Source organism: Falco cherrug, chromosome 9, assembly GCF_023634085.1.
Source record: "Falco cherrug isolate bFalChe1 chromosome 9, bFalChe1.pri, whole genome shotgun sequence".
NCBI lineage: Eukaryota > Metazoa > Chordata > Aves > Falconiformes > Falconidae > Falco > Falco cherrug.
In genome coordinates, this window is record NC_073705.1 from 38,724,975 (window position 1) to 38,751,757 (window position 26,783).

The 26,783-nt window shown below is 46.8% G+C and overlaps 1 protein-coding gene across 2 annotated transcripts in view; it reads right to left on the bottom strand.

Moving 5' to 3' along the window:
- Positions 1-2,134: 2,134 nt before the first annotated feature.
- LOC102055063 (hexokinase-1) overlaps positions 2,135-26,783 on the bottom strand; it is a 46,897-nt gene continuing 22,248 nt past the window's right edge. For both annotated transcript variants that reach the window (XM_005433439.3, XM_055720143.1), the window contains exons 4-18: positions 24,404-24,523; positions 21,039-21,134; positions 19,668-19,767; positions 19,393-19,576; positions 19,072-19,227; positions 16,801-17,034; positions 15,234-15,538; positions 14,570-14,718; positions 14,350-14,469; positions 12,973-13,068; positions 11,874-11,973; positions 9,296-9,479; positions 7,000-7,155; positions 6,057-6,290; positions 2,135-5,329 (exon numbers count right to left, since the gene is read on the bottom strand). In XM_005433439.3, coding sequence (XP_005433496.2) covers positions 5,185-5,329; positions 6,057-6,290; positions 7,000-7,155; positions 9,296-9,479; positions 11,874-11,973; positions 12,973-13,068; positions 14,350-14,469; positions 14,570-14,718; positions 15,234-15,538; positions 16,801-17,034; positions 19,072-19,227; positions 19,393-19,576; positions 19,668-19,767; positions 21,039-21,134; positions 24,404-24,523 — 2,379 coding nt within the window. In that variant the 3' untranslated portion in view covers positions 2,135-5,184. The remainder of the gene's footprint in view (positions 5,330-6,056; positions 6,291-6,999; positions 7,156-9,295; positions 9,480-11,873; positions 11,974-12,972; positions 13,069-14,349; positions 14,470-14,569; positions 14,719-15,233; positions 15,539-16,800; positions 17,035-19,071; positions 19,228-19,392; positions 19,577-19,667; positions 19,768-21,038; positions 21,135-24,403; positions 24,524-26,783) is intronic.

Consider the following 26,783-nt stretch of genomic DNA (forward strand, 5'->3'; position numbering starts at 1 on the left):
TACCAGTTACTCTTTTCTAGGTGGCGATCTGCTCTCTGTTCCACCAAGACACTTAAATCTGGAAAGCAGATTATGGAGCAGAAAGGCTGGGGTGCACACCTGGCCCAGTTTGGATGGACCCTTGGGGCTGCGTGGGCAGCTAAGTCCCATGGCTCAGCAGCCCCAAGGTGAACAAGACTGTGGAGCCAAGTTTGTTTACAACAAAGGCAAATAGTAACACATCCAGACTGAAAAGCCTGCCCTGAAAATTTTCTGAATTCCAGGATTCTCATGCCTGCAATTTCACCAGCACCAGCTCTCATCAGTTACAAGTGAGAAACAGTTCCTCAAGATGTTGTCATTTCATGGATTTCTATAACGTTGTACCAAAATATGATGTCATTTTCCTATTAAACTGTGCTCAAGCGATTCCTTCAACTTCACATGGTTAATTGTGGTGCCAGATTTGGAGAGTGAGGCTCTCTGAAGTGTCAGTAGCCAGGTGTGGGATGGTCACTGGCTTGACTAGCGCTCATGGATCCAATCTGAATCCACCTCCTCTAACTCCTCTTAGTACTAACTGCAGTCTGACCCATTGCTGTCTTTTCCCAGATAGTCCCTTCATCTTCCCTTTCCAGCTTACCCCGTATTTACCATCACTGTTCTTCTCAGAGATGAAAATAAAGGCTGAAATATGTCATCTTCAAAGCCCAAGGCATTATGTGCAGGCATGCAAAACAGGAAAAGCTGAAATATAAACATTCTGTGAAAGTAATATAGTATTTAACACTGCTGTGCTAAGTAGCACCTCACCATCACCTTCATCTTTCGTGACAGCTTTGTATATATCAAAGAGCCATACCTTAGCATAAAGCTTCTACAATGTCAACAAGATCGAATTATTACAAATATTCCCCTTCCCTCTGTGAAAGCAAAACTACAAAGTGTTGCCAGGCTTAAATTCTGCAGTAAATTCAGAGGAGAGATTTGTGGCTTGAACCGAAAGAGTGCTCAGGGATATGATTTTCCCCAGTCTGTTTTAATACAGGAACCAGCAGCTATTTCTTCTTTCTCCACTTAAACTTTGTCACCTCCCTGGCTGCTGTGGAGAATGGTTACTTTACACAGAGGCCCAACAACTTTGTCTTGTTAATGGGACAACAGAGCGCAGGGCTGTATGCCCTTCTTTAAAAGTTTATTATTTTAAATCATTCTGGCAGGTAGTTTCTACTCTAGATGTTACCTGTCCAGCCTGCTCTTCCTGGGGCTGCGCGGCTGGGGTGCCTGCAGGGCAGAGGGAGAGCCGTAAGGGGCATTTACAGACAGCCACCACCAAGGCTTTTTTCTGAAGGGTTCCAAAACAATTTGGGAGGGATGCCCTGCAAGGCACACACCTCTGGGATCAGACTAGAAGGTGCAAAGACTTGCTCCAAGGAACTGAAGGACACCTATGCACAGAGTTCACTATTTCATATATATAAAAGCTGTACCTCTCCCGTGCCCAGCCAATGTGATTGTAAGGCCTTTAGACCCTTTAAATCCCGCAGCTTTCCAATGCAGATCTTTTTAGACCGAAGAGCCTGTCTTGAGCATCCCATCTTCCCATCACACTGTAACAGCCAGGCAGAGCCTATTTCAAATACCCTGAGTGTCACACGTGTGCTGGCAGCGTCTCCCCTGGGCGGTCCCTGACAGGCACCAACATTTTCTGACAGCTCAAGGCATCTCTCTCTTGCTCGGGTACAGAAAGCAGCGGATGATTTCTTCAGTTTGCAAGTGAAACTCCCCATGCCCTGAAGGACTCACACTGCAGATCTTGAGAAGTTTGTCCGCTAGAAACAGCGACAGTTCAGAAAGCTGAGATGCTCTAAGCCCTTGTGAGATACTGGAAGAAAGGGCACGCCAAGGCAGGCTGCATTATGTCCTGTGATACACAAGGTAAAAGGAACACCGTGCTCCATAGTAAATACATGCAATTCTTCATATAAATATACACATGATTAAATACCACACAGCAGTAAAACACCTCTAGGTCAGCAATAAATCCCTCCTCTGCAGTTACTTGTGCTCTAAGCAGCAACAGAATCAGTAAAGAAAAACATTTGAAGAATCTCATTTTTATGGCAAAGGAACGAACAAAAAGCACAGAACGGGGTTCAGAAGTTCAGAAACACTTTATTTTGCCTTCTGCTATTTTCTTAAGAAAACAAAACAAAACAAAGTCTGCTTGTTTTAAAACCCATTCAAAAGGCTTCTGAGAGAACCCCCAGAGGAGCAAGGAGCAGATGACATTACAACAGTGGTATGCAAATGGTCTTTTCCCCAGGAAATATAAGATTTTTGTGTTCATATTGCAGTAATTACAGCTTAACAATTAAGAGGACTATGATTTTATTCACCAAGCCTAAAAGCTTTAAGTAAGACATTCAGTCATTGCTTGGATAACATTGGAGACATTTCTTCGGACAGTTAGAGCTTGTGATTCACTTGGAACAGTTTCCTAGGGGTAAGAAGTAATCTGAAAATGGAAATCCCACCAGGTCTCCCGTCAGAAAAGAACTGCTGTGTCTTATCGAGTACATCACCTATGGTCCACAGTAGGAAAAGTTGCACTGTTAGAAACACAAACTCACTCCCTATTTGTTAAGAGCTGGATCCAATAAACAAAACGACCTATGCCAGCACCTCCAAAATTCACAGTCACCCTGAGACCAAGTTTAACTTCCACTTCTCATTCATCCTCTATCCTGCACTGAGCCTAGCCCTCAGATGCTGAAGAGCTCCAAACCCAGGTCCCCAGGCACAGCTCACACCACCCCTACAGCACTGCCGATGGGCAGGCATAAGAATTGCAAATCTTCAAGCAATTAAAATGCAATGTGTCCCCTGTGCCCAAAAAGTTTCTCACCTTCTTCTACTTGGGGTCATAGCTGCACATCAAGGATGTCAGAGACTATTCAAGCTGTAACGTAACATGGGTTATTGGAGAACTACAACTTTAATGCAAGCAAAAGGGGCTTTCGTATACAACTCCAACACAGGACTTGCAAACCAGTGGGGTGTGAGCACCTGATACTGTGATTCTGCAAACGTTAACCCTGTGCACACAGGGAGCTTACAGGCTCTGACATGCATCAGACTTCTGTGGGGAGACAGCGACTGTAACGTATCCATCACTGTGTATCTGGCAAAGCCTAATAGAATCACATCGGCTGTGGTGCAGTGGGCTGAGGTACTCCTGCACTGCAGATACCCCTGCATTAGGCAGGGCATGAGATGCACCCAAACAAGCTACAGGCCCCCTAAGATTTGGGCGTTGTCAGCTCTGTGCCTCTGCTGAACTACGAGGCATGGGGACCTGGGTGAAATCCACCCTGTTTGAATCTGACCCCGAATGCCCGGGAATAAAAACACACACACAAAACGCAGGCACCACTGGGATTAGGTTGCAGCTCTCCCTACACAATAGCTCTTCCCAAAGCACTAAGCCACCAGTCAACAGAACCTCTTCCAGAAAGAACCACTAAACACCAGTTAACGCACATCAAAAAAGTTTAATATTTTCACAAGTATCACGTAACACTAGTATCAGAGCTACTAGTGTGCAAAGTAAAAAGACTCTCTACCTTTGCAAAACCAGTCAGGCATGCAATTTTTCAGGTAGACACACACTTAAAGCTGTAATGACTGTTTGTGACTCACGTTACTTTACAACATTCACTCACAGTGCACCATAATGCATATTGAAATGTTATTGATAGGTAGGGCAATCCAAATCTTAGGGAGTGGAACGAAGACAAAGAGGAATAGCCTGCAAATTTCCATCTACTTTCTGCAGGAAAAGGCAGCAGGGAAAATCATGCAGACATCTCAAACTCATTTTTGGTAGAAGAGCGGGAATTAAGGACTATTGTGTGGTCTCCCTCTTTGCAGAAAGTAGCACGACTTGCAAATGTCATTCAACATTTGCTTTCCTAACTGCTTCTCAATTTAAGTAATGCAACTGGTATGCAAATATAATAATGGCATCGACTCGACAGAGGACAGGATACACCAAGTGTATATGATCTTCATTGTTGCTTTAGTCCTTGGAATAAGCTGAGTCCGATTTTGGCTTTGTGGTTTGTTTAGTTTATGCACCCGGGTCCTCAAAGGCAAGATGAAAACCAAACCCTCCTATACCTTTCTGTTCACTAACTGTAGCTGAGTGTTTGTGTTTTGAGTGGCTGCTTAACAGTATTAAAGGTTAAAGCTTTGTGTGGAAGCAAATACCCATTTAAGGCAAGAGACAGAAGTATACACACCCGAGTGACGCTGCCTAGCTGCGGATTCAGTAGAAGGGCAGCTGCAGCGCCCTGATCTACACTAACAAGATAGAAAATACTTTTTATAAGAACTCTTAAACAGAAGAATACAGCACAGCCCGTGTAGGGACCATAGATCTACTGATTTCCCAGGACTGGAGATTTGGATTACCCCAATCACCAATGACTTTGTTTTATTTTTTAGGGATTTCTTGCCAAAACGTGACAGATTTCGCCCAGTAACACAACACTATTCACAGAAGCGATGGGAAATACCAGTGGAACCAGATCTGTGGGACAAGGGCGTTTTACTATGACAAAACAAGCGTCAAAGAAGCAAGTCAGTCGCATTGTCAAGTCCCACTATAGAGTTACGTGCGTGCACAGTGCTGACACACCATAATGTTTTCACAACCTCTTTAGACGGAACAACAGCAGGTAGATATGCAGGAGGGAACTGTTGCTTCCCCTTCACTAAAAGCATCAACACCCAGGTCTGGTGGTCAGTGTGCTGGCGGTGTGCTTAACAGGGATGCTGCAAAGAACATATTTGGTACGATGCAACGGTAGCTCTCAACGCACATCACTTGGGGGCAATTTCATGTCAGACAACAACCAATTTTTGACAGCTGCAGAAATTATAGACTGATTTTTCCATGACCTACAGATGGGGAAGGTACCAACATGGTGAATAAGAAACATGCAGATTGGGGTCCAGAAAACAGGAGATATTATTAACAGCACACATTCTATCTTGTATCCTATTTTTTATGTCATTAGTTGTATTTTTTTTTTTCCCCGATAAAGCAGTGAGTTCTGGGTTTTTACCAGTTCTGACTATGCAGTCGCTGCTTTATGAGAAAGTGCTCACAAGACAGAATCGGGGCCAGGACTGTGGAGTTCAGTTCTGCTCGGCATCGCGAAGCCTGCATCCCACAGCTGTGATGAGCGCTGCCCCTTTCCCGCTGCCGTCCTCTGACAGCAGGAAGGTCACGTCGCAGTTGGGTGCCAGATCTTTGACTGTTTGGTGCATGATCCTTGAAAAGCTGCAAAAGGGAACAATGGCAGTGGGTGAGGGAGGTCCCGCAGCACCTGCAGAGTGCAGCACTGCCATGGGCCTTTGCGGTGCTCCCTGTTTCACCGGGGTAATAACTAAAATGCTGGAAACCTGGATGGATTTGAAGGCTGGGAGCAGTGGGAGTTAAAGGCAAAAAGCACTTGCAGCCCACCTCTGCCTCTCTGCTGCCGAGGAGGTAACCCAGATTGCTGGTACCACAGCAAAGGGGAAAGAAGAGGCCACGTACAGATGTCTCCTTCCCACCCATCTCCCCCCATGCACACCAGAAATGGGCACTAGTCATCTCCTCCTGCTGCTGCCAGTTCTTTTAGACTCCTGCCCTTGCCTGCCATGGCTTCGCAGCAGCTGATCTTCTCTGCACACAGAACAGAAACATCCTCTAAAGAGGCACCAGGCACTTCAGCACTGCCCTGTCATTGCATAGTCGAGAGATCCTTCCCTTGCTGTGCAGTCTCCAACTTGTTTGGCAAGCTGCTTTCCCTTCAGTCTGTCACTGCCCCAAGAATCCTTCACAAGTCCTTCTTGATCCTCTCGTTGCCCTTTAGAAAGCCCTGACCACCCCTGATTAAGACTTCTTTTCCCTGGCTCTTATCCTAGCAAGTAAGAGACACCAGTTTGGTGTGTCAAGAGAAAGGATGTACAAGGAAGGCGTTACAGATCGCAGGCAAACAAATGCTGAGAAGGTGAATACTCACTGTGGATGTAGTTTGTACAGAGTCCCATCCACACCAACCGTTATCTCCAGGTGCTCTAATCCTCTGTTCTCCCTAATTTTATCTACAACTGCAGCCATTCCGGCACCGCACAACTGAGCTGCTCGCCTTGACACCGCTCCGCACACAGTCTTGACAATGATACTGTCATCACAGGTGCTGTTGAGCCCCAGCTGCTGGAGGATGGCTCGCACCTGCAGCAAGGCTAACCTGTCACTGCAGAAGCAGAAGAGCATGGCATTCAATTAAAGGTTTCTCTCAGTCACGCCACTGCCACAAACCCCACTGCGCTGACGGCTGCCCTATGCACCCACACCAGGCAGCAGCCTTTCCTGCCAGCACAAGAGACCTTGGGGAATGCAAATTCGTTCACTCCAGCACCATGCCACAGTGCAGGAGAGGGGGCACAGGCAGCAAGGGAGGCTCTGAGCCCAGCTTTGCATTGCCTCCCCTTTTCTTACCAAAGGGCATGTGAGGAAAGTATTTTTAATCACCAGCTTGAGGGTTTCACCCCCATAAAGACTCAACAGGCATTGAGATTGCTTTGAAATACAGAGTCTGAGCAATAAAGACAGAAAAACATCCACTAAATAATGCTCATTCAGCTAGTGTTCATTCAGTTCAACAATTACAGCTAGACACACAAGGGGGACAGGAAAATGGCTTGATTTCCAAGCAGGCAAATACAATGATACAGCAGGGGAATCCTTGCTGGCCTTTTCCATGACTTAGCAGTGAGCATTGCTAGAAATTTAGATGATGCTGCAAAGAGTCCTTCTGCACATGCACAGGCTCTTACTGAAACCCAAATTATCTCTGAAGAACCAAGGGATGTTCTCCAGCTGTCCCTCCCCTCTGGCAGTGTCACCCGATGAGTGTTACCACATGATTTCACCCTAAACAGCCTCTCATGCGGTGCTCTTACCTCTCAATCTGAGAAAGGAACTTGGTTTCAAAGATATGTCTGGTCTTCAGTGTCTCTGAAATCTGGCCTCTGAACAGGAACCCCCGCTTGGTGAAGTCAATCAAAATATTGCGGACTATTTCCCCCAGGTACATCCCGCTGATCATTTTCTCATACCTGCAGCGGAAGACAGCAGCACAGCTCAGAGGGACACTGCTCATGTTTGCAAAGGCAGCATCACAGGTACATTATCAGCCAGGTGTCCAGCCTGTGCACACCGGGGACCTGAAATATGGAACCCCATTTTCACAGAATGGCCATTTACTAGAAAAACCGGGCAAGAAAAAGCATAAAAAACTCAGTGGGAAGGCTTGTGAGCCCATCTACAAACACTTCCATCTATTCCTCACTACCATGTTCCCGCAGACAGGCTGTTATTAATGACAGCTGGTATTTCTCCCAGATGGAAGAAATGAAAACCTGTCTCCCCAGAGCAGAACAGTGCCCAGATGAAAGCCAAATTTGCTGTGCATCCCGCAGTGACAGCCCTGAGTGGACCCCAGAGAAAACTTGTCTTCACTGCACAACATCTGGGAGCCCTCTTGAAGCATGGCTGAGACCTTCAACAGAAAAGCTCAGTGGCTCCATGCAGCAAAATTACAGGAAACCCACAAAGTACGGCCACTGTGAGCACAGCATTTTTAAGGGAGTCCTGTGCTGCAAAAAACCCTGTGAAAGATAAAATACGTGAAAAGGTATGTCCAGCACATTTGCAGGATCTGTAAAATTACTGACCTAAAACCTAAAAAAAAACTAGCAAGCTGGGGGTCCAAGGTTGGTTTATGCTTTTCAGTTAATTCCAGCAGCTGGTTTCCAGCAGGGAACCAGTCATCCAAAAAACACATGGACAAACCAAGCTGTCTTGAACCCTTCTTGACCCCGCTCTGCTGCACACAGGACCCAGGTTTCCCACTTGCAGGCCTGCCCCCAGGCTAGAGAGAGGGAATCTCTTCCACCTGCAGACCCCCTCATTGCACATGACAAGGAGTGGTCCACAAGTGATGCTTGGCACAGAGCAACCATGTGCTGAGGAGGGCAGGAGTCTGCTTTGCACTCCTTCACTTCCAGCATCATTCTGGTCTGAAGGGATCATTTTGGCGTCTGCGAGCTGTGCCCTTACCAATGAGAACTGAACACTTTTCCATTCCATGAAAAGTGCATTCAGCGATGCATCCTTTATTTCACCTCCTGAAGCTCTAAAACAGAGTTTCCGCCCTGGATTGAGCAGAGCGCAGCATGCCATCCTGCTGGAAGCAGGCCACACAGTCCATTTAATACTATGAGCTCTCTCAGGCTTGTACCCAGCAAGTGTTCCCCCTCTTGAGTGCCTAACTCTCTCTCTGGAGTAAATCATTCCCACTGGCAGTCTCCGCTACTGCCTCTGGCTGCGTACTCCATGCCAACTCTGCTGCTGCGTCAGGCTCGCTCAGCATCTGCCTCTCCGTATCCATTTGAGCTGTAACTTCTAAAGAGCTTCCCAGGGGACCTGCCAACTTGTCTGCATCCCCCAGGTTTTCAGGCAGATTTACTGTAGTCACAAAATCTTTTTAAAAGCTCCTGGCATCAAAGCATAGCTGCAGAGAAATTATGAAAAATTGTAGCCTGGGCACGCAAGCAGTTTCAGCCCAGTTTTATCGGTACTGGGTACACCTCCTTGTCTGCCCTTTCTTGAAGGGGTTGGGGAAGCCCTTGCCCAGACAAGTGCTGGACCCTCAAAAGGGGACCAACCTCCAAGGCCAAGAAAGGGAGGTCCTCTAACATGACATATTTCATCCAGAAAATTGCCTGAAGTAAGAACTGGCTGCAACTGCTAGAAAGCTCCTGACCACTCTCCAGTGAGCAGCTCCAAGCTCCAGCCATGCCATGCCAGCTGGTCTAGGCTGATGATTTCTAAAGACAGAGCCCTCTACACAGACAGTACAGCTAAAAGAAATTAAATTGAGACCAAGGGCAAAAGAATGACAATCCATCTTAATCCCCTTCAGTACAACACAGGATGAGAAAAAGGATGTCTCGGTAATTTTCAAGACTCTCAAGTTCTCACCAAAAAGCCTGCTGCAGTCCCACGGCAGCAAATAAGCTGCAAAATAGCAGCAACCAGGAAAAGCACAGGAGAGGGAGATCCCACAGGATAGCAGGTCTGCAGTCAGTTTCCACTCTCAACCTCTCCCTTCTCCAACTGGGAGAATCCAATTCTCTCTCAAAAACGTTTAAGGCAGCCTGGCTTATACTTAGCACACCATTTATCGCACAGTACCTTTGCTTTCCAGCATTTAGTGAATAGTCATCAACTGCTTTGTCATATATTGTCCTGATATCATCCAGGCATCCATTATCCCCGAACGCTCCCCACTCTGTGTTCACGCACATCCGTCCTTGCTCACCGTCCACCATCTCTATGTTTCTCATCTCCTCCATGTAACAGGCATTGCTGCCAGTTCCTGAAAGAAGAAAATACTGAAATTACTCTTTGTCTGGAACAAAACAACCTAGAACAAGCATGACAGCCCTGACAAACCTTCTGGGGGATCTTGAATGTGCTTTTTCTGAATCATGAAGTCAACCCATCATTTGAAACATCACAAAAACCCCCACTATTCAATAATATTACTGCTGCGGTGGCTCAGAGAAGAGGCTCAGCCAGGTCAGCTGGGCTGGGAGTCCCATGCTACAGGGAGGAGCAGCAGCGTGGCACTTGTGGCACACCAACACTCATGTGTTCTGAACACAAAACCCCAGCAAGCAACTAGCTAGATTTTGAAGTTAGGAACCACCTTCCACAAAGCCCACAGACCCACAAAATTTAGGAGAAAAATTGCCCTAACTGAAAACCTCAGCAAGTTCTGAGGCATCAGGCAAATAAAACCCCAGGGGTTTTAACAGCTAATTGCAGGGTAATTTTTAGCTCTTGCTAGGTTTTTTTCTGATTCAAATTGCTTGAATAGTTTCTCTGGCAGGAAGGTTACTTCCATGTTGAAATGATGCCATATCTGATTCTGCTTAAAGGGGATCCAAAGTAGCATGGAAATTACAGAGTGCTCTATGTATCCAGAGGCATTAGGGAGCAAAGCTTCATTAGCTTTGTTTCAGAGGCAGCTTTTGCTGCTACCCAGGGCAAAAGTTTTCTTGAAGTTGCCTACCAAACTTTTATGTAACCCTGCACCACAGGTTCTGCATCAATTACATCAGCAAGTCTGTTTTCCTTTGCAATTTTTTTAGGGTACTATAACAATAAAGTCTGAGCAAAAATAGATCCTCCCACAGTATTCCCCTGCTGCACGAAAGCGGAGCCACAGCACAGGGTCTGGGGGGAAAGTCTGGGCTGGCAGACCAAGACCCGGTCTGCAGGACCAAACCTAACCCAACCCAGTTGTGGACCATCAGTGCTGGCCCACATCCCGACACGAAGCCTCATCATCCAGAACAAGCTAAGTAAGGGCTGCCTGAATATGTGGATACCTGTTAAATACAGGCTGTTGGACTGACAGGCTTTTAGATGATCTCCTGTTGCCAGCAGATGAAAAGCAGAGACCTGGTTTCATCGGTGGCAGTTTCCAAAGTATTCAGCAACGGAGACAAAGCCTCTGCTCTTCTGGGCAGGAGAGGTGGCACTGGGCAGAGACAGGGCGCCAGCATGACATGAACTTGCCCTTGCAAGAATATTTTTCCCTGCCAAGCAACAGCGGGAAAGTTCATCCAGCTCCCTGCACTGGCAAGAGCAGGATGACTGCTGGCTGTGCAGGCTCCTTGGCAAGCACCGTCAACCCAGCCAAGGCAACTCAGGCAGGGCAGAGGGAGCTGTTGGAGCCCCGGGGCTTTTGCTTTCATTATCCCAGACCTTTCACTCTCATTATCCCAGACGTACCCAGGCCACCGCCGACCCCCTGCTCTGCACACAGACAGGCTGGCAGGGAGCATATCTGGCAGGGATGCAGCAGACGGTCCTCAGAGGGTGCTCTTGGCACCCCAAGGACATGCTGTCCTTCCCGCAGGGAACTCTGTCCCTGAAAACACGCCACTGACACTGATGGAGCTGCGCAGACAAGCTTCCTACCCACACCGCACTGTGCTGACTCATCCTGGACATCTTCCAACTGTCTGGAGGAGAAATTGGTGGCATTTTATTTTCCTACAAGCCACCTCGCAACTGAATGCGTTCTTACAGCTTGCAGGTGCCTCATCCCCTTTTCTCCCAAGGAAAACTCATTTCTCTGGAGAGCTTTGGGAACTCACACTGCCTGGTGCCTCAGGCACCCCAAGCGTGACATTTGCAAAGGCATCGGCAGTCGCCTGTGGAATTATTTCAGCTGTCTCGCTGCTGGGAAGGGAGCTGTCAGTCACAGCACTTTGTCTATCAGAGCTTTCCATCACGTGCCATTTGGGAATTGTGGCTGTGCTTCACAAGTTTATTCTGAGAGACCACATGCTCCAGGGAAGCTGTGGGCTACCTGAACCAGGGTGTTCAGGGAAACTCTTACAGGCTAAACTACAGACACTCCAGGAGTTGGTGAGGCTACCTGAGCCCATGTTTGCTCACTTCACAAGCAGCACAGTGCCCTTCTCTAGATAAAACAGGCGGGATTTGTTCAGCGTTACAGCCTGTGCTTATCTCAGCTGATCATAAACAGAACTAAGCTGACTGCTGAATTTTGCTCTGAACTCCTTCACGCAGCTTACTTGTGAAGAGACAGCTGTGAATCTCAAAACCTTTCATGCCTGGACACCCTAGCTGTATTTTCAGTTCACCACAGGGATGTCTCCACCAAAATACAGACAGATGTCTCGACGTGCTGTTTAATAAAAACATCCCCCCAAAAAGCAGCTCTAACACATACCCACAATGAGTCCGATTTCACAGTTTGGGTCTTCGTAAGCACAAGTCATCATTGTGCCCACCGTATCATTCACCACAGCCACCACATCCAAGTCAAACTCCTTTGGAAGAGAGCAATACAACCGTGAGAACTCTGGGTTTGGGGCAACCCCTCATACCAAAGGGAACACGACAGAAGCACACCAAAAGGGATGCTGTCAGAACACACTGGAAACAAACAACTGAAAGTGCCAGCCCGATTTTACACATACAAAAATAGGAACTTAATCTACCAGCAGGTAACTAAGCTAAGACTCCTCGCACTGTCTACCTACAATAAACTGTCTTCAGAAAAAAGTATATTTCTGGCTGTTCTCTTTGATTTAGGCATGTTTAGGTACAGATCTTGTATATAGGCACATGGTAGAAGGCTATCGCCATTCTGTGTTACAGCAGCACAGTAACAAATCCAGTAGCAAAAGTTTTTATAGCCTTTTTTTCACTTACTGATAAAAAACTTCAAAATTAATGCTCTCCTCGGGCTATTTTTTCCCCTTCCTAGAAAGTTTTGGTGAAGTTGCTTGAGGCTTTTTCAAGATCAAGGGTTGGGAGGGGGAAGAACTGTCATTTAGGGTGCACTGAGGTGCATTCCTACAATCATTGTATTGAGAACTCTGGTTTTCTCCATGCTCTGATGCAGTGAGAATTGCCACAGGGTTTGAAAGAAGCCTTGAAAAGTTCTGCCAAATTTAGCAAGTTAGAAGCCTCCAGGTAAAACAAAAACAAACAAAAACCAAGCAATGAAACAAAATCCCTATGTAGCTCATTTTGAGTAGCAGTCTTGGTTTGGTGGCTGAACTCTCCCATTTCCACTGTGCACCCTCTAGAGCATTCTACATGGTGGTCAGGCTACATGTCACAGCCACACGGCAGCAGGGGTTGCTATACCTGGACCTGCTGCAAGGCACATACTTTCTGTGCACGACAGGAGGCACAGCCCGTGCCCTCAATGCACACACATGCTGTGAGAGGGAACCAGCCTGACCTATGAGGTCTGTCAAGCCTGGAGGGGATGGAGAAGCAGGAGGAGAAAAAGAAAACAAAACCAGAGGAAACATCACCTCTCTTCTTTTAATTCCTTCTCTAAGCAAATACACCACATCTTCTCCCTCGCAGTCTGTAGCTTTGAAGCCTTTTGTCCAATTGAGAAGGATACCCTAAAAAGAAAGAAAACAGGTTTTCAAGTTTCCTGGTACACTACAGATTGCCCCCAAAATCCAAAATACTCTAAGGGATGAGGACGGAGCATTTCTGTCTGATAACTTCCCTGCATTTTCCCACCCCCACAGCGTGTAAAAGTGTAATATCACAACGCTTCACAGAGGTGACTACAGGTTACTGTACACCACAGCTCTGACCCAACAGTCCCAGCAAACAGCCACGAATAATTATGGCCAGTTGTGCACAGACTCAAAGGGGCCCTGAGCTCAAAGAGGAGGCTCTCCAGGATTCACCTACATGGTGCTATGTTTTGCTGAGCAATCTGTCCTCTCTCTCAGTCACACTCCAAAGCCTCCCTGGCTTGGCCAAGCCTCCTATCACCAGCAAGATGACAGCACTTTAGAGCTGGACATTTGAACGCTGCTCCTAACATCACTGCCTAATTCCTTCTTCCTTATATATGAATATTAAACTTATTTTCGCTAAAACTCAAATGTTACTCTGTACACTTGGCATTTCAAATGTTTTAGTGTGAGGTTATACAAAAGTCTCTATGAAAAGGAGTATCTCCTTATATATATGTGGAATATGCACCTAAAACTACTAATCATGCTTGGTCTCCAAATTTCCAGAGCAATGCAACAAATAAACAAAAAGAAAAAAAGTGTAACAGAAACAACAAACTTAAAAAAAAAAATAGTGTGACAAAAAATAAGTCTTTCTTCAAAAAAAGTGCTACATAGACAGGAAACTTAACAGCTGCACAGGTGGAGTTGGTGGAAGTATGTGGTAGTGAAGGAAAACACAAAAGTGAAAAGAAAAAGGGTACACTTGACAGGGACATGCTCAGGCTACACTGTCACCCTTAGGGTAACACAGCCGAGCAGGCCCTGGTCTACCCACTCCATCCAGTGAGATGAGATCAGCTGGGGAAGGGGCACTGGCAGCAGCGATGGACTCGTGCTTTACTGCTCACAAAACCAGGGAAGTATCACACTCCAGCAGGTTTATATGATTGGTAAAAACATTATAAAAAAGGGAAATCACATCCATGGAAAATTTAAATGCTATTACCTGTCACAGCCATGTGCTGAGCATCATTTGCATTACTACCTTTAAAGGAACTATTTATAGGAGCAGCTGTACTGGTCAGGGTCAGAGCATGAACCCTCCCCTTGTACAACCTCCTTGTAAGTGTCACGTCGATGATAAGGAGACAGAGAAATCTGGTCTAGCATAAGTACAAAAGCCGATTCAAAAGATACTAATGAACTTACAGCATCCAGACTGGTCTGCTTGCAAGGGAAGGAAAATGTGAAGCCAAGAGGGAGACGTGCGCCTTTTATCCCCATATAATCCAGGAAGTCAGAAATGCAGGTAACAATATGATCAAACAGCTTTAAAAGAGAAAAGTCACGCATTTGAAGTTGTACATGTCACATGCTCTTATGAAGGTATTTAAAAAGCAGCAGTGCTGCAAAAGAGAAACACACTCACCTCTTCTCCTGTTCCCTGCATCACCTCTATAGGAATGGCATAGATCTTGTTGTGCATCTCAACTGTTCTCCTTTTACCGCTGCGGATTTTCACCAGCAAAACTCTAAAGTTCGTTCCTCCAAGGTCAAGTGCCAGAAAATCTCCGTTCTCTGTAAAAGAATATGTGTGTATATTTAAAGAACCATAAGCAAAATCTAAAGAAGACATAAAATCTCTTAGAAACTCAGCTGGGAAGATCATCATTTCAGATGCTGCTCAGATTATTCCAGCCCTTTTTTGTGCGGTTTTTGGTTTTGTTTTGTTTTATTTTAAACCAAGAAGGGAAAGAGGACCCACGCAACTGTTCCCTAAGAGAAAGCAGTGCAGACAGGGTTCAGGGGGGTTTGGGTTATGAGCTCAGCTGTGGTTTTCTCCCCTGTGGCTTGCTTGCACCCTGGGACAAGGACACAGGGCCACGCTGCCAACACCCAGCACAAGGGCAGTGCAGGCTGCCCTTCCCGGAACTGAGATTTCCTCCCTTGCACGGCTTGGGAGGCTCCTCTTTCTTCGCACCAGATCTGCTCCCCCTCCACCAGACCCAAACCCAAACTACACCACTAGGAGCCCATTTAGGGCATCCTGCAGCTCAGCCGGTGCCCTCACTCTCACAAGGGCAAGCCTTTACCTGTCCCATCCGGTGTGCTGCGGACGAAGGTGGGCAGCATTTTGACTTTGGCAGTCTCATGAGTCTTCTTCTTCAGTCCCGCTTCCATCTCCGCCCTCATCCTCCTCTTCACCTGCAGCAGCTGCTCATGGGTGAGCTTGAACTCAGCCAGCGTCTCATCGATGAGCCGGTGCTGTTCTGACAGCCGGTACGCCACCGCCGTCACCATCGCTGCTCCCTTCCCACTGCCACTCTCCGACAGCAGGAACCGCACTTCCGAGTCCGGCACCAAGCGCCGGGTGGTTTTATGCAAGCGCCGGGCATACCTGCAGGGAGGGGACCCGGCTGCCAACCCGCCATCTGCGCTGCCTCCCCCGCAGCCCCCAAAATCTACGCTGCCACACGGACCAACTGCAAGGGGAGCAGGGAGCCTCGTCACATCTAAACTAGCTACGGCCCCCCAAGTAGGAAAACTGACAAGAGCAGCTCTCCTCCATGGCCTCTTTCCTCCTGAATTTCTAAGAAAAGCCAGCAAAAAGCAGAGGAAAGCATCAAGTCCCATCCCCTGAACCTAAGCCCAGACAGAAGAAACCCTCTGACTCCAATGCTGCTCCAGTCCCCTCTCCTGGGGTCATCATCAAGCTGTCCTGAACTCACCCATTTAGATACTGTGGGGAAACAGTTCAGAAACAAAAATTGCCCACATATGATATCTTAACACATCCTAGACCTGCCCATCGGGAAAAGCTACTCAAAATAGTGTTCTTGGAAATTCTTTTGTTTGTGAAAATGTTATGGTTTTCTTTAAATAAGGAAAATATCTTTTTTTCAATAAAAGAATGAGAAACTGAAAATGAAACATTAAATATATTTCTCCTTTCAAAAGTTTCCTCATAAATGACACTCAGCCCTTCCAGCCAGCTCTAATGCCCAAGGTATGTCCCGTAGGCTGCACTTCTGCTCCCCTTCGGTACCCGCAGCTAAATCCTACAGCTGAAACTAGAAACTGACTTGTTACCACCAGTTATAATTTACTAAATAAAAGCCTTTCAGCACTTGTGCATAAGCGACACCTGCACACTGCATATTTCTTCCATTTCTTTATTCTAAACTTGAAAACTGCAAAAAATCAGGTTCAGCACAGTCATTTTCAAAACAATGGAGTTTAAATGAAAAATGGAGATCAAGGTGCATTAATGCAGGTCTCCTCACAGCCCAATCCAGGGACACAAAGTAATATTTTGTACAAAGAAACTCTCCTTCCAAGAGGTCTACGGAGATCCCCTAAGGTATGTACTCAAACCACCAATTTTCACTGATATTGCAGTATCCCATTACTCAGGGGGTTGGCTCTTCTCTTTATGGTGTCACTGCTTTTTTAAAATCTCATCTTACTTCACTTAAAGACATCTCTCCCTTCCACTAAGCTCCCCACCTCAGACCAAATCCCCACACCCACGTTTCGGGCTCCTCATCTCACACCCAAACCGCATGCCTGGGTGATGTCTTGGGGTTACATGCTCGACCCTTTGCAAACCAGAGGCTGTGGCAGGTGAAGAGTGTTAGCGGCAAGAGCAGACAGACTCACTGTGGATGCATCTTGTAGAGGGAGCCGTCGACCCCCACGGTGGTCCGGAGGCGGCCGACCCCTTTGTTGTCCCGCAGCTGGTTGAGGATGGCACCCAGCGTAGAGGCAACCAGATTGGCCGAGCGGAAGGACACGATGGTGCAGACGTGCTGGACGGCGATGCAGTCCTCGTGGGACGGCTCCACCCCCAGGCGGGTTAAAATTTCTTTGGCTTTGTTCAAACCTTCTTTGCTCCTACAAAAAGAGAGCAGTAAAGCACACTCCTTAGTGGGGGAGCTATCAAATGCAGGACTGAGGGGCAGCCAGCCGTGGGTATCCCTACCGGGGATTTCCAAAGGGGGTTAGAAAGAAAATTTCTTAAGAGTTCTGGACTAGGATGTTCCATGGTGCTTGAAATAAAAATGTTCTAAATATGCATCCATCCACAGACAGAAACAGCTTTCCATTAAAGCATGGCGCAAACACGCAACCTACAAACCATTCAACTTCAGGTACTATAGCAGCCACCCTATGGGCAGGATGACTCCCATATGTACCCAAGCACCTGCCCTCCTTCAAGTTCACTTCCCACAAGGCAAGAGGTACATCATGTCACTGGAAACCCATCCAATGACAGTTATGTGCAAGTTTCTCTCTAACACACGCCACATTTTCATTGTGCCACATGATCAGACCAAACCTTGTACTGAGCGAGTTTCCTGTACTCCAAAAGCGAACGCACGAAGCATGGGACTAGGACCAGCCCTGTCCTGCAGAGCCAGAGCACCCGCCAGGACCACAGCACGTGCAATAGCTTGGGCTGCAGGTGGTCCAACAATGCCAGACCCAAAGCAGAGCAGCACCCTCATATGGCAGCTCCTTCAGCACACCCACAGGAAAATTAGCAACTTCCACGCGCTTTTACAGACCTGGAGGAACTACATGCTTTTTCATCACACCGATGCTTTAAACTTCAAACAGCTTCTCCCTGGAGTGGGGAGCACCAGCCCCACAGTTCTGCACAGGCCTGAGCATACACCTAATCCCATGCTTGCTCATATGTCTCAATAAATTAAGCCCAGTGTGAAAAACAAAACCCTGAGCAAAGGTTGCCTAAGTTATTTCATCCTAATGGGTCTCTCTTCAGGCTTTTATAACCTCCCTGAATTTCTGCCTCTTGCACTGCATTTTCCCTTATTAGCAACCAGTCTGAAAGCAAAGTTTCTGGCAAAACTTAGCCACTTTCATCTCTGTCATTTCCCAGACAAAAGCATCAGGAGTATATCTTGTCATTACTAACTGCATGCCATACATCTTTTTAAGGACTCCTGTACCTTGCTAGGATCAGCTAGAAATCTGAAGCTGCACAGGGATGTGCCCCTTACTTATAGCCAAAGTGCTCTTCAGGAAGTGAGGTGGGATTTCAGGGCAAATTTTGTTCTTCATAACTGAATTTCCCAGTAACTGCACTTTTCTCATTGTTGCTCAACATTACATTGGTCCATTACACAGACCTCTGCGGTTAAGACAAATGAACGCAGACATTTTATGGAAAGCTGTTCAGATAAGACAGTCTGTGGGGACAGGAATAAAATGGGGCAGGGGGCAACAGGTATTGTGGCAGTTCCTGGGTGTTCTTTTGGTGTTGCGCTCGCAATCAACAGTACCTCTATACATATGCACCCTAGTCAGCAGCGTTTCGAAAAGTAAAGCCAGCCCATGGACTATAGTACAAACCATCCCAGTGACGTGAATTTTAAAATCACATGGGAAAGAGTCAGTAAGCACTGACCAAAGTGGCGATGACACCATATGAAACCAACTGGCGCATTGCTCAGAGGTCACCATGTAGCACCCGGCACTCCCTACAAGACTGAATGCTCTGCCTTGTCACGCTTGTTTTCTTTCTGCCCAGCGATCCCGTGGATACAGCAAGGAGCAACACAAGTATTTGCTAGGAGGCACTAAGCCAATTCACTCCCATGTTTAGCTTCAGGGTAGCAACTTCTGAGTTCTTGCGGGCAGAGTGAGAGGCAGCACAGCGCATACCCTGTAGCTGCATGGAGCGGCAGGCTTTCATAGTTCCTCCCAACACAGAAAAAGGGAGAAATCTCGGGGAGGAGGGCACAGACCGTCTGCTGAGCGTCCCCACTTGCCAGCTCTGTACCTACGCTGGAGGATGGCAGCCACCCCCAAAGTAGCACATCTCCCCACAAAGCAAAAAGGGATGCTGGAAAATTAACATTCAGAGTTGCTGTGAAACCCAGGGGGCGAAAAGGGATAGATACTCACTTTTCTATGGCAGAAACGTGCTTTGTCTCAAACTTCCCTTTGGTGAGAAGCTCAGGGGTGATTCTCCCCTCAAAGAGCAGCCCCTCCTTGGCCATCTTCACCAGGATAAGCCTTACCAGCTCCCCCATGTACAGCCCACTGACCATCTTCTCAAACCTGCAGGAGAGGACAGCAGCAGTCACCCACCTGCCCATGGGCAGCACTGGGAGGCAGAGCCCAGCTGTGGCATGCCACCACACCGCCCAGCCCAGCCTGTGGTGTGCCTCACCAGGGGCAAAGTCAAGCTTTCTTGCAAAGCTCACAAATAACTGCCTCACTCACAGCTGCTTCCCAGGATTAAGGGATCCACGGTCGATCTCTCGATCAAACTCGGTCCTGATGTCTTCTAGCGAGCCATCATCTCCAAAAGCTCCCCACTCCGTGTTAATGCACATCCTGCCCTCGTCCCCTTCCACCAGGTCAATGTGCCGCATCTCCTCCATGTAACAGGCGTTGGTGCCAGTGCCTTTAGGGAAAGGACATCAGAAGGTGCTAACCAAACAGGCCAGGCAAAGGGAGAAAAGCCACATGCATGCTGCAGCAGCAATGTGCGTTACCAATGATCAAGCCAACTTCACAACGCTGGTCATCAAAACCACAGGTCATCATCGTCCCGACGGTGTCATTCACAACAGCCATGATATCTGCATCATAGTCCTGATGGAGGAACAAAACGTTACTCGGACCATATGGCTTCTCTGGAAAACGGTTTTGTGTTTATCACCCGTTTGCTTATATCAACTAATTTCACGAGGAATAGGAGACAAATAATTTGTCTGAATACCACAGCTTATCTTTTTAAATATCACCTGTTCTGTCTGCCAGTTCCCTATCCCACGTACCCAAGAAGACAATGACAGCAGACTAATGCACCAGGCAGACAATAAAAGAGCAGCGGTGTAGTTCTAGAGAGCAAAGACCTGCTCTCACATAAGCACCCTTAGGCAGGAAAGAAAAGGGACGGAGGGAGGGAGGAACTCTGGAGTTAAACATCATGGAGTAATTTGATGTAGTTGTTTGAGAAGTCAATCTGTAAAATATCCCCAAGTTACTTATTTCTGATAGAATTCACTTAAAACATCTAGTTTTATTTCAAGTGAAGGTTTCAATACAAAAATATAAGCAAATAATGCAATTAAATAGGCTGTTCAAATGACATGTACTCATTCCTTTCCAGCTTCTTCAGCGTGTTATTCTACCTGATACCAATTCTCATGACAGTAACTGACTACAGTAACATTGTTCAGCGACAGTAAAACTCAGGATTGCTTAAGAGTCCACAACTGCCCAAATACTGCCCTGTTTCCGATGAATTTGGATGCCGAGTAATCAGCATATCTCCTGGCTGCAAGCATTACAGAAACGCAAATTAATTCTATTTCACACTCCGTGCCTTTTTATTTGTTTAAATCAGCAACCTGGTCACCTTCACCCTCTATAAAAATCAGCAGTGAGAAACTGCAGGGAGCAACACAGCTCACCAAGCCTGAAATCCCCCTCTCTCCTACTCTGCTTCTCTCCTGCTCCCAAGCAAGGCGGCTGCAAAACCCAGCTGAGCCCAGACCACGAGAGGCAGTTTCTCAGGAACAGGATGCGTCAGTATCCCTGAAAAACTGTGGCACTGACACACAGCGCCTTCTCAGTTTTTGGAGAGCAATAAAATTGCTGAAGGACACCGGCAACAAACCACAACATAGTAACTCAGTTCTGTGCTATGAGGAAAATCACAGCTTCCACACAGCGGCTCGGACATCACTCCATTTTCCCAGCCAGCGGCCAAACTGCACATCTTCACGCAAGAAAGCAGAACCGCACCATCACTCAGATTGCGTGCTCTGCTCAAGTCAGTGACGCGAAGGGTGGTCCCTGGCAAAGAAATGCCAGTTTGCTGCGATACAGAGTTGAAAAAAGGATGAAGTACAATTTACCCCACGTTTCTTGATGGCCCTGTTAAGCAGCTTCACGACATCTGCTCCCTCCACTCCGCTTGCTTTGAAACGCTTCGTCCAGGTTATCAGAATACCCTGACAAAACAAGAGAGCAACATTCAACACGATGCCACCATAAAACACAAATGGATGAGGTTTTTTTCCTTAAAACCAAGATTTTCTACTTCAAAAGATCTTCAGGTCTCTTTTCTTACATGACCTAACAACCCAGCCTGAGACAACTGGCGGTCTTTGATTCTCGTGACAGTAAGCTGAGAGATGGGAAATTGTTTTCCCCTCCCTTGCTAGAAAATGGTTTGTTTGCGGTTTGTATTTTCAGCCCACTCTTCTCCCTGTTACTCCTCGACAGTTTTTCTTGGAAAACCATTTAATCCTTTTGGGCCATGGAAATCGACTGCTTTCAGAAAAAGCTGACTGTGCAGGACTGACTATAGAGAAGGGAGGTGATGTTTTTATGTCCAGGACTCAGCTGCAGCAGGGATCAGACTGCTGCACATTTGCTGTCTAGAGTCCCAGTTATCTGGGCTTGTTTCACTGTGGGATCACATCTATGGGTTGAGGCAAACAGAAATACTGGAATGTAGCAATGTATGTCCCTAACTTACAGCATGGATCACAAAGGGAAACCTGGGATCAAATTCCTTTTCTGCAAACTGTCATAAAAAGCCTGCAAATCTCCTAAGGTAATGACTACATCTGATTTTTTTCTATTTAGATAACACCTAGCTGATTCAGAGCAATCAGTATACAAGTAAATAATAATAAAAGAAAAAAAAAGAGACCATTGACAGTAGTCAACAGGAAAGATGACTCAAATCAGCTCAGCTTTTCATACCCACCACAATATTCACATCTGTCCTGGTTTCAGCTGGGATAGAGCTAATTTTCTTCTTGGTAGCTGGTGCAGTGTTGTTTTTTGGACTTGGTTCAGCGGACTTGGAAAACAATGTTGATGGCATGCTGATGGTTTCGCTGTTGCTAAGTAATGTTTATACTAAGTCAAGGACAAGCTTCTCAGGCCCTGCCAGCGAGAGGGCTGGAGGGGCACAGGAAACTGGGAGGGGACACAGCCAGGACAGCTCACCCGAACTGGCCAAAGGGATATTCCATACCACGGAATGTCATGCTGAGTGTATAAGCTGGGGGAAGAAGGAAGGGGGGGACGTTCAGAGTTACGGCATTTGTCTTCCCAAGGCACCGTTACACGTGATGGAGCCCGGCTTCCCTGGGGATGGCTGAGCACCTCCCTGCCCATGGGCAGTGGTGAATGAATTCCTTGCTCTGCTTTGCTTGCGTGTGCAGCTTTTGCTTTACCTGTTAAACTGTCTTTATCTCAACCCACCAGTTTTCTCACTTTTACTCTTCCCATCCCACTGTGGGGGAGTGAGCGAGCTGCTGCGTGGTGCATGGTTGACAGCCAGGGTTAAACCATGACAAACATCTATCACAACTAAGGTCCAAAGAAGCTAAAACACAGAAAAGCTGAAGCCTATAGGCACAAGCAGACATTGCCCAGGTGTACATTTGCCCATACCTCAGCTTAAAAGAAGTCAACCACATTTTGTGTACATTCACACTCCCAGCTGGGATAGCTACAGGGGACAGAGGGGTCAGGGCTGCTCTTTCCAGACCAGGAGCTATCTTCCACCACTAAACCACAAACTCAGTTTGCCTATGTTTTCCCACTGTGCTGCCCTCAGCATCACTTAGAAACCCAGCAAAGCTGTGGGCAAAGCCCACCTTGCGGGCACAGCTTTAATGGGCAAAGGGGCCCCTTGTTCCTTTTATCATTCAGGAATCTGGTCAAACCACACCGGCAAGGAGCAGCTCCTCTCAGTGCGACTGACTGCTGTGCTTCCCTAGCAAGGCCCTGGCAGCAGGGAGGAGCCCTTGGAGTACAGCAGGGTTGAGTGGGACCCAACCGTGTGGTGCTACCTTGTCACCCTCGGAGAAACCAGGGACCACACTGCTTCCTTCTGCTCACCAAGCACAAGAAAACAGCACTCAGGCAAGCACAGCCTCACAGAAGCAGCAATGCAGGAACAAATCTGGCCCCCAGAATCAAGAAAAACGTATTTTTCAAACACCCCAAATATCACAAAACCTCTCAGTTTGGTTTTTGGTTTTGGTCGTTGGTTATTTTTTATTAAAAGACACACTCCCTTGTCTCTTACTGTCCTCCTCCACCCTGCCACTGCTCATCTCCAAGTCTCTACAGGTGTCTCCAAGCCATCCCACATGCTAGCTGCCTGCCCCTGCCCCACACAAGCATGACTTCACCCCAGATGGCTTGAGCAAACCAGCCCACAAACAAATGCTTTTCATCATGCAGCTAAACAAATTTTCTCAAGGGCAACCAACTTCACAGCCACATCCCCAGCACGACTCTGCTGCGGTCAGGAGCCTGAACCTTACCATGCACCACGGCCAGACTGGAGAGCTGCACCAAAATCAGCTCCTCTCTTCCGAACTGAGGCAGGAGCAGGCAGCTCGCTGTTTTAACTACATGCAGGCCCTGAGCTAGTAAGCACCCTTGGTTTGAACTCGCAGCATCGCTCAAGGAGTATGAAATGTAATAAAAATCGTGCCTCACCCGGTCCTCCTCAGCACCAACATCTGGGGAGCTGTTGCACCAGGCTAACCTAGAGACCTGCAAGCTAGAAAAGCAGGTCATGCTTTAACAGTGCAACCTCTTAGCGTTTTGTGCGGATTTCATTTTCCTGCATTAATTTGCTACACTGTTGCCATAGCAATGCTGTACCAGGAGGCTGCTGAGTCATTTGTGACATAACGTGCAAAAGGAGGAAAATACGTAGCATCCTTGTCAGGGGAATCTCATCAGTCACTTCCTACAATGCTGGTTATTCCCATCCCTTTTCCAAGCACGTTGCTGCCAGGTGGCCTGCCCGACTGCCCTTCAGTGCTGAGCACCCAGTCGGTGGCAAGGCTCAGCACTGCAGCTCAAGAGGGAGACCCTGATCTGGATTGGTGTGTGCACTTGCCAAGTTCAGCAAAATCTGAGCAAACACTGCTGGGCTGGGTCCTTCCCAGTTACACCCCATGGAGAGGCGAAAACGGCTGCACAGGAGACAGGAAAAGCTGCTGCTGTGTTTACACAGTGAACCAGAAATACTAAGGAGCTCATGCAGAGGCAGTACATCTCTTCATCATCTGTTAACCAGCTCTTCCAGACAGAAACAAAAACACAAACATGAAGCCTGACAGTGAAATGTAACACTCCCTTATCCCGAAAATGAGACCTGTCTGGGATACTGCTTTCATAGCAGTGTTTTAATAACATGGTAGCTCTTCTGCGTATTAAGAAAATTGGGAAATCTTCTTACCTCATCTAGCTTAGATTGTCGACAAGGGAAAGAAAATGTAAACCCAACTGGTAATTTCTTGTCCTTGATTTGTTGTTTCTCCATGAAGTCTCCCAAGCATTCAGCAACATGATCAAAAAGCTATAAGAAAAGTATAAAACCACCGTGACTAGAGATACAGTTTCAGGGAGAAAATATTTCAGACTGCATATGAAAACCGTACTGGGTGAGGGGAAAGGGGAAAACATCTACTCCAATTTTTTAAAGATGTATAAATGACATAGCTATGAAAATAACTGTCAGGCAGTGTATATTAACACCTTAATAATTAATAAATTATGAAATACATTGTCCTTTTATGCACCTAATTCTGCATGGCATCTCTTACCCCCATACAAAAATGCGTTTCCTGAAACAAGGGGCACGTGGCTTTTGAGCCTGCTGTTACCCTTTCAATAACAGGAAAAAGCATCTCAAAAGAACATTTGGGATCCAGTCCCACAGGAGGTTGAGCAATTTTACATCTGCTTCACTCCAGTATTGCTGAGACCAGAGAACCCAGCACTTTGCAGGAGCCACCCAAAAGGCCACCATCTCTCAAATCCATTCCTAAAGCACACAGCAAACAAACAAAAAGGAAACACTGGGGATTTGTCTGAATTTTTTACGTGCTCTGAGAAACAACCTGAAATGGGAACATTTTCTGCATTTTTTTAAATGCTGAACTATGTAAGCAGCCTGCACTAGGCTTGCAGGTACCAATTCCCACCCAGATGCCTCGATGGCACCCTGTGACAATAGCACTATGGGTCCCTATCAGCCAGACGTGCCAGGGAGCATGTAGGCGTAAAGGTGAGGGATGTCTCTCACACCAAGCTATTTGGAAAGCCCCTCAGGTGGATTGCAACACTCAAAGCTGAAATCAAGCCCTAGCAACTGAAGCAACTACAATGCACATCTGTATCTACCAGTACCAAAAAGCCAGACATGCCTTGAACTGACCCTTACCACAAATGGATGTCAAACTGCTAACAAGTCACCGTCTGCCCCAGAAGATAACTGTGCTTCACGTTTAAATTCCCTGGAAAAAAAACCCTAAACCCAACCCTATCTGCAGCACTGGTGGGACAAGGCCAGGTAAACTGTCCAGAGGATCGGGGATAATTGGAATGGAGTACAAAAAGATAGCTGCTGGTTGCAATTAGCCTGTGCAGCTTTATTCGGTACAATTTACAGAATCTCAGAGAGATGGGAAAGCACTACAACAGGCTGCAGCAAATGCAAAAACCGAAGAGGAATATTTTGCCATTTGAAGCGGGTCAAGAAGCGGTCTGTGTAATGTTACAATTTAACAGAGCACCTTAAACACATTCCTAAAATGAGGTCAGATTTGATTAAGCAGAAGCACAGTAGTTTTCCAGGGAAAAAATTGTCCTGAGAAAATCAAGGACATTTCACCCAGTAGATGCAGTGAAATGGTACGGGAAAAGCAATGTATGGTGTTGCACTTCTGTAAGACTATTTTCAGCTGTCCATACGAGTGAGAGAAAGAGGAGTTATGAAAAGAACTATAGTTAAATAATAAAATATGACAACTTCTCCAGGAGAAACACAGACATAGCAGGAGTGTATGTTTTTATTATGCTTTGCATCTAAAAGTATCTTGCTAAATACTCAATCCTACTAAACTTTCAGATGCTCCCAGGATTACAAATGATAACCAGGGGCCAACCGCAAACCCACCAGGAATTCAGAGAGCAGGAAGCAAAAATATCGACTGTGGATTTTGCTACAAAAATTCCTCTCATGCAATGAGCCACGACTGCACAGAGAAGAGACAGGACCTGCTTTGTAAGTCCAACTGCAAAAGATCCCTGGGCATTCCCAATGCACTCAGGGAAGTCCATGCACCTGCCAGTGTCCGGTGCACAACCCGCTGAAGCTCGCCTCCATGGGTTAGCGCGCACGCTTGTGGCAAGCGATGCACCGCGAGTCATCAGGGCTCGGGGCTGGCGGCAGGGCACGCGAGCATAACCCATGCTGCAGCCTGCACGGGCAGATGTGGTTAACTATTAGCCACATTCCCGACACTACAGAGCACTGTCTAGTCAGTAATGCACGGTCTGGCTGTGCTACTGTTTTCAACAAAGCACAGAGGGAAGGCGCTGCTCAAAAGGAGAAAGAAAGAGGCAGGCATTTGTTAATTTTGATACCATTGACTGTCATAAGATTTTTTCCTAAGGTGACTTGAGTAAGCATCTGTATGAGTCCGTGCTCATATTAACATCCAAACCTTACGAATGCCAAATAACTCTGACAGGACAGTAGAGGCAACATTACAAAGTTCCTGTTGGTTTATTTAAAGTAAGGCAGACTGAGGAAAAATCCAAATTCCCATCCA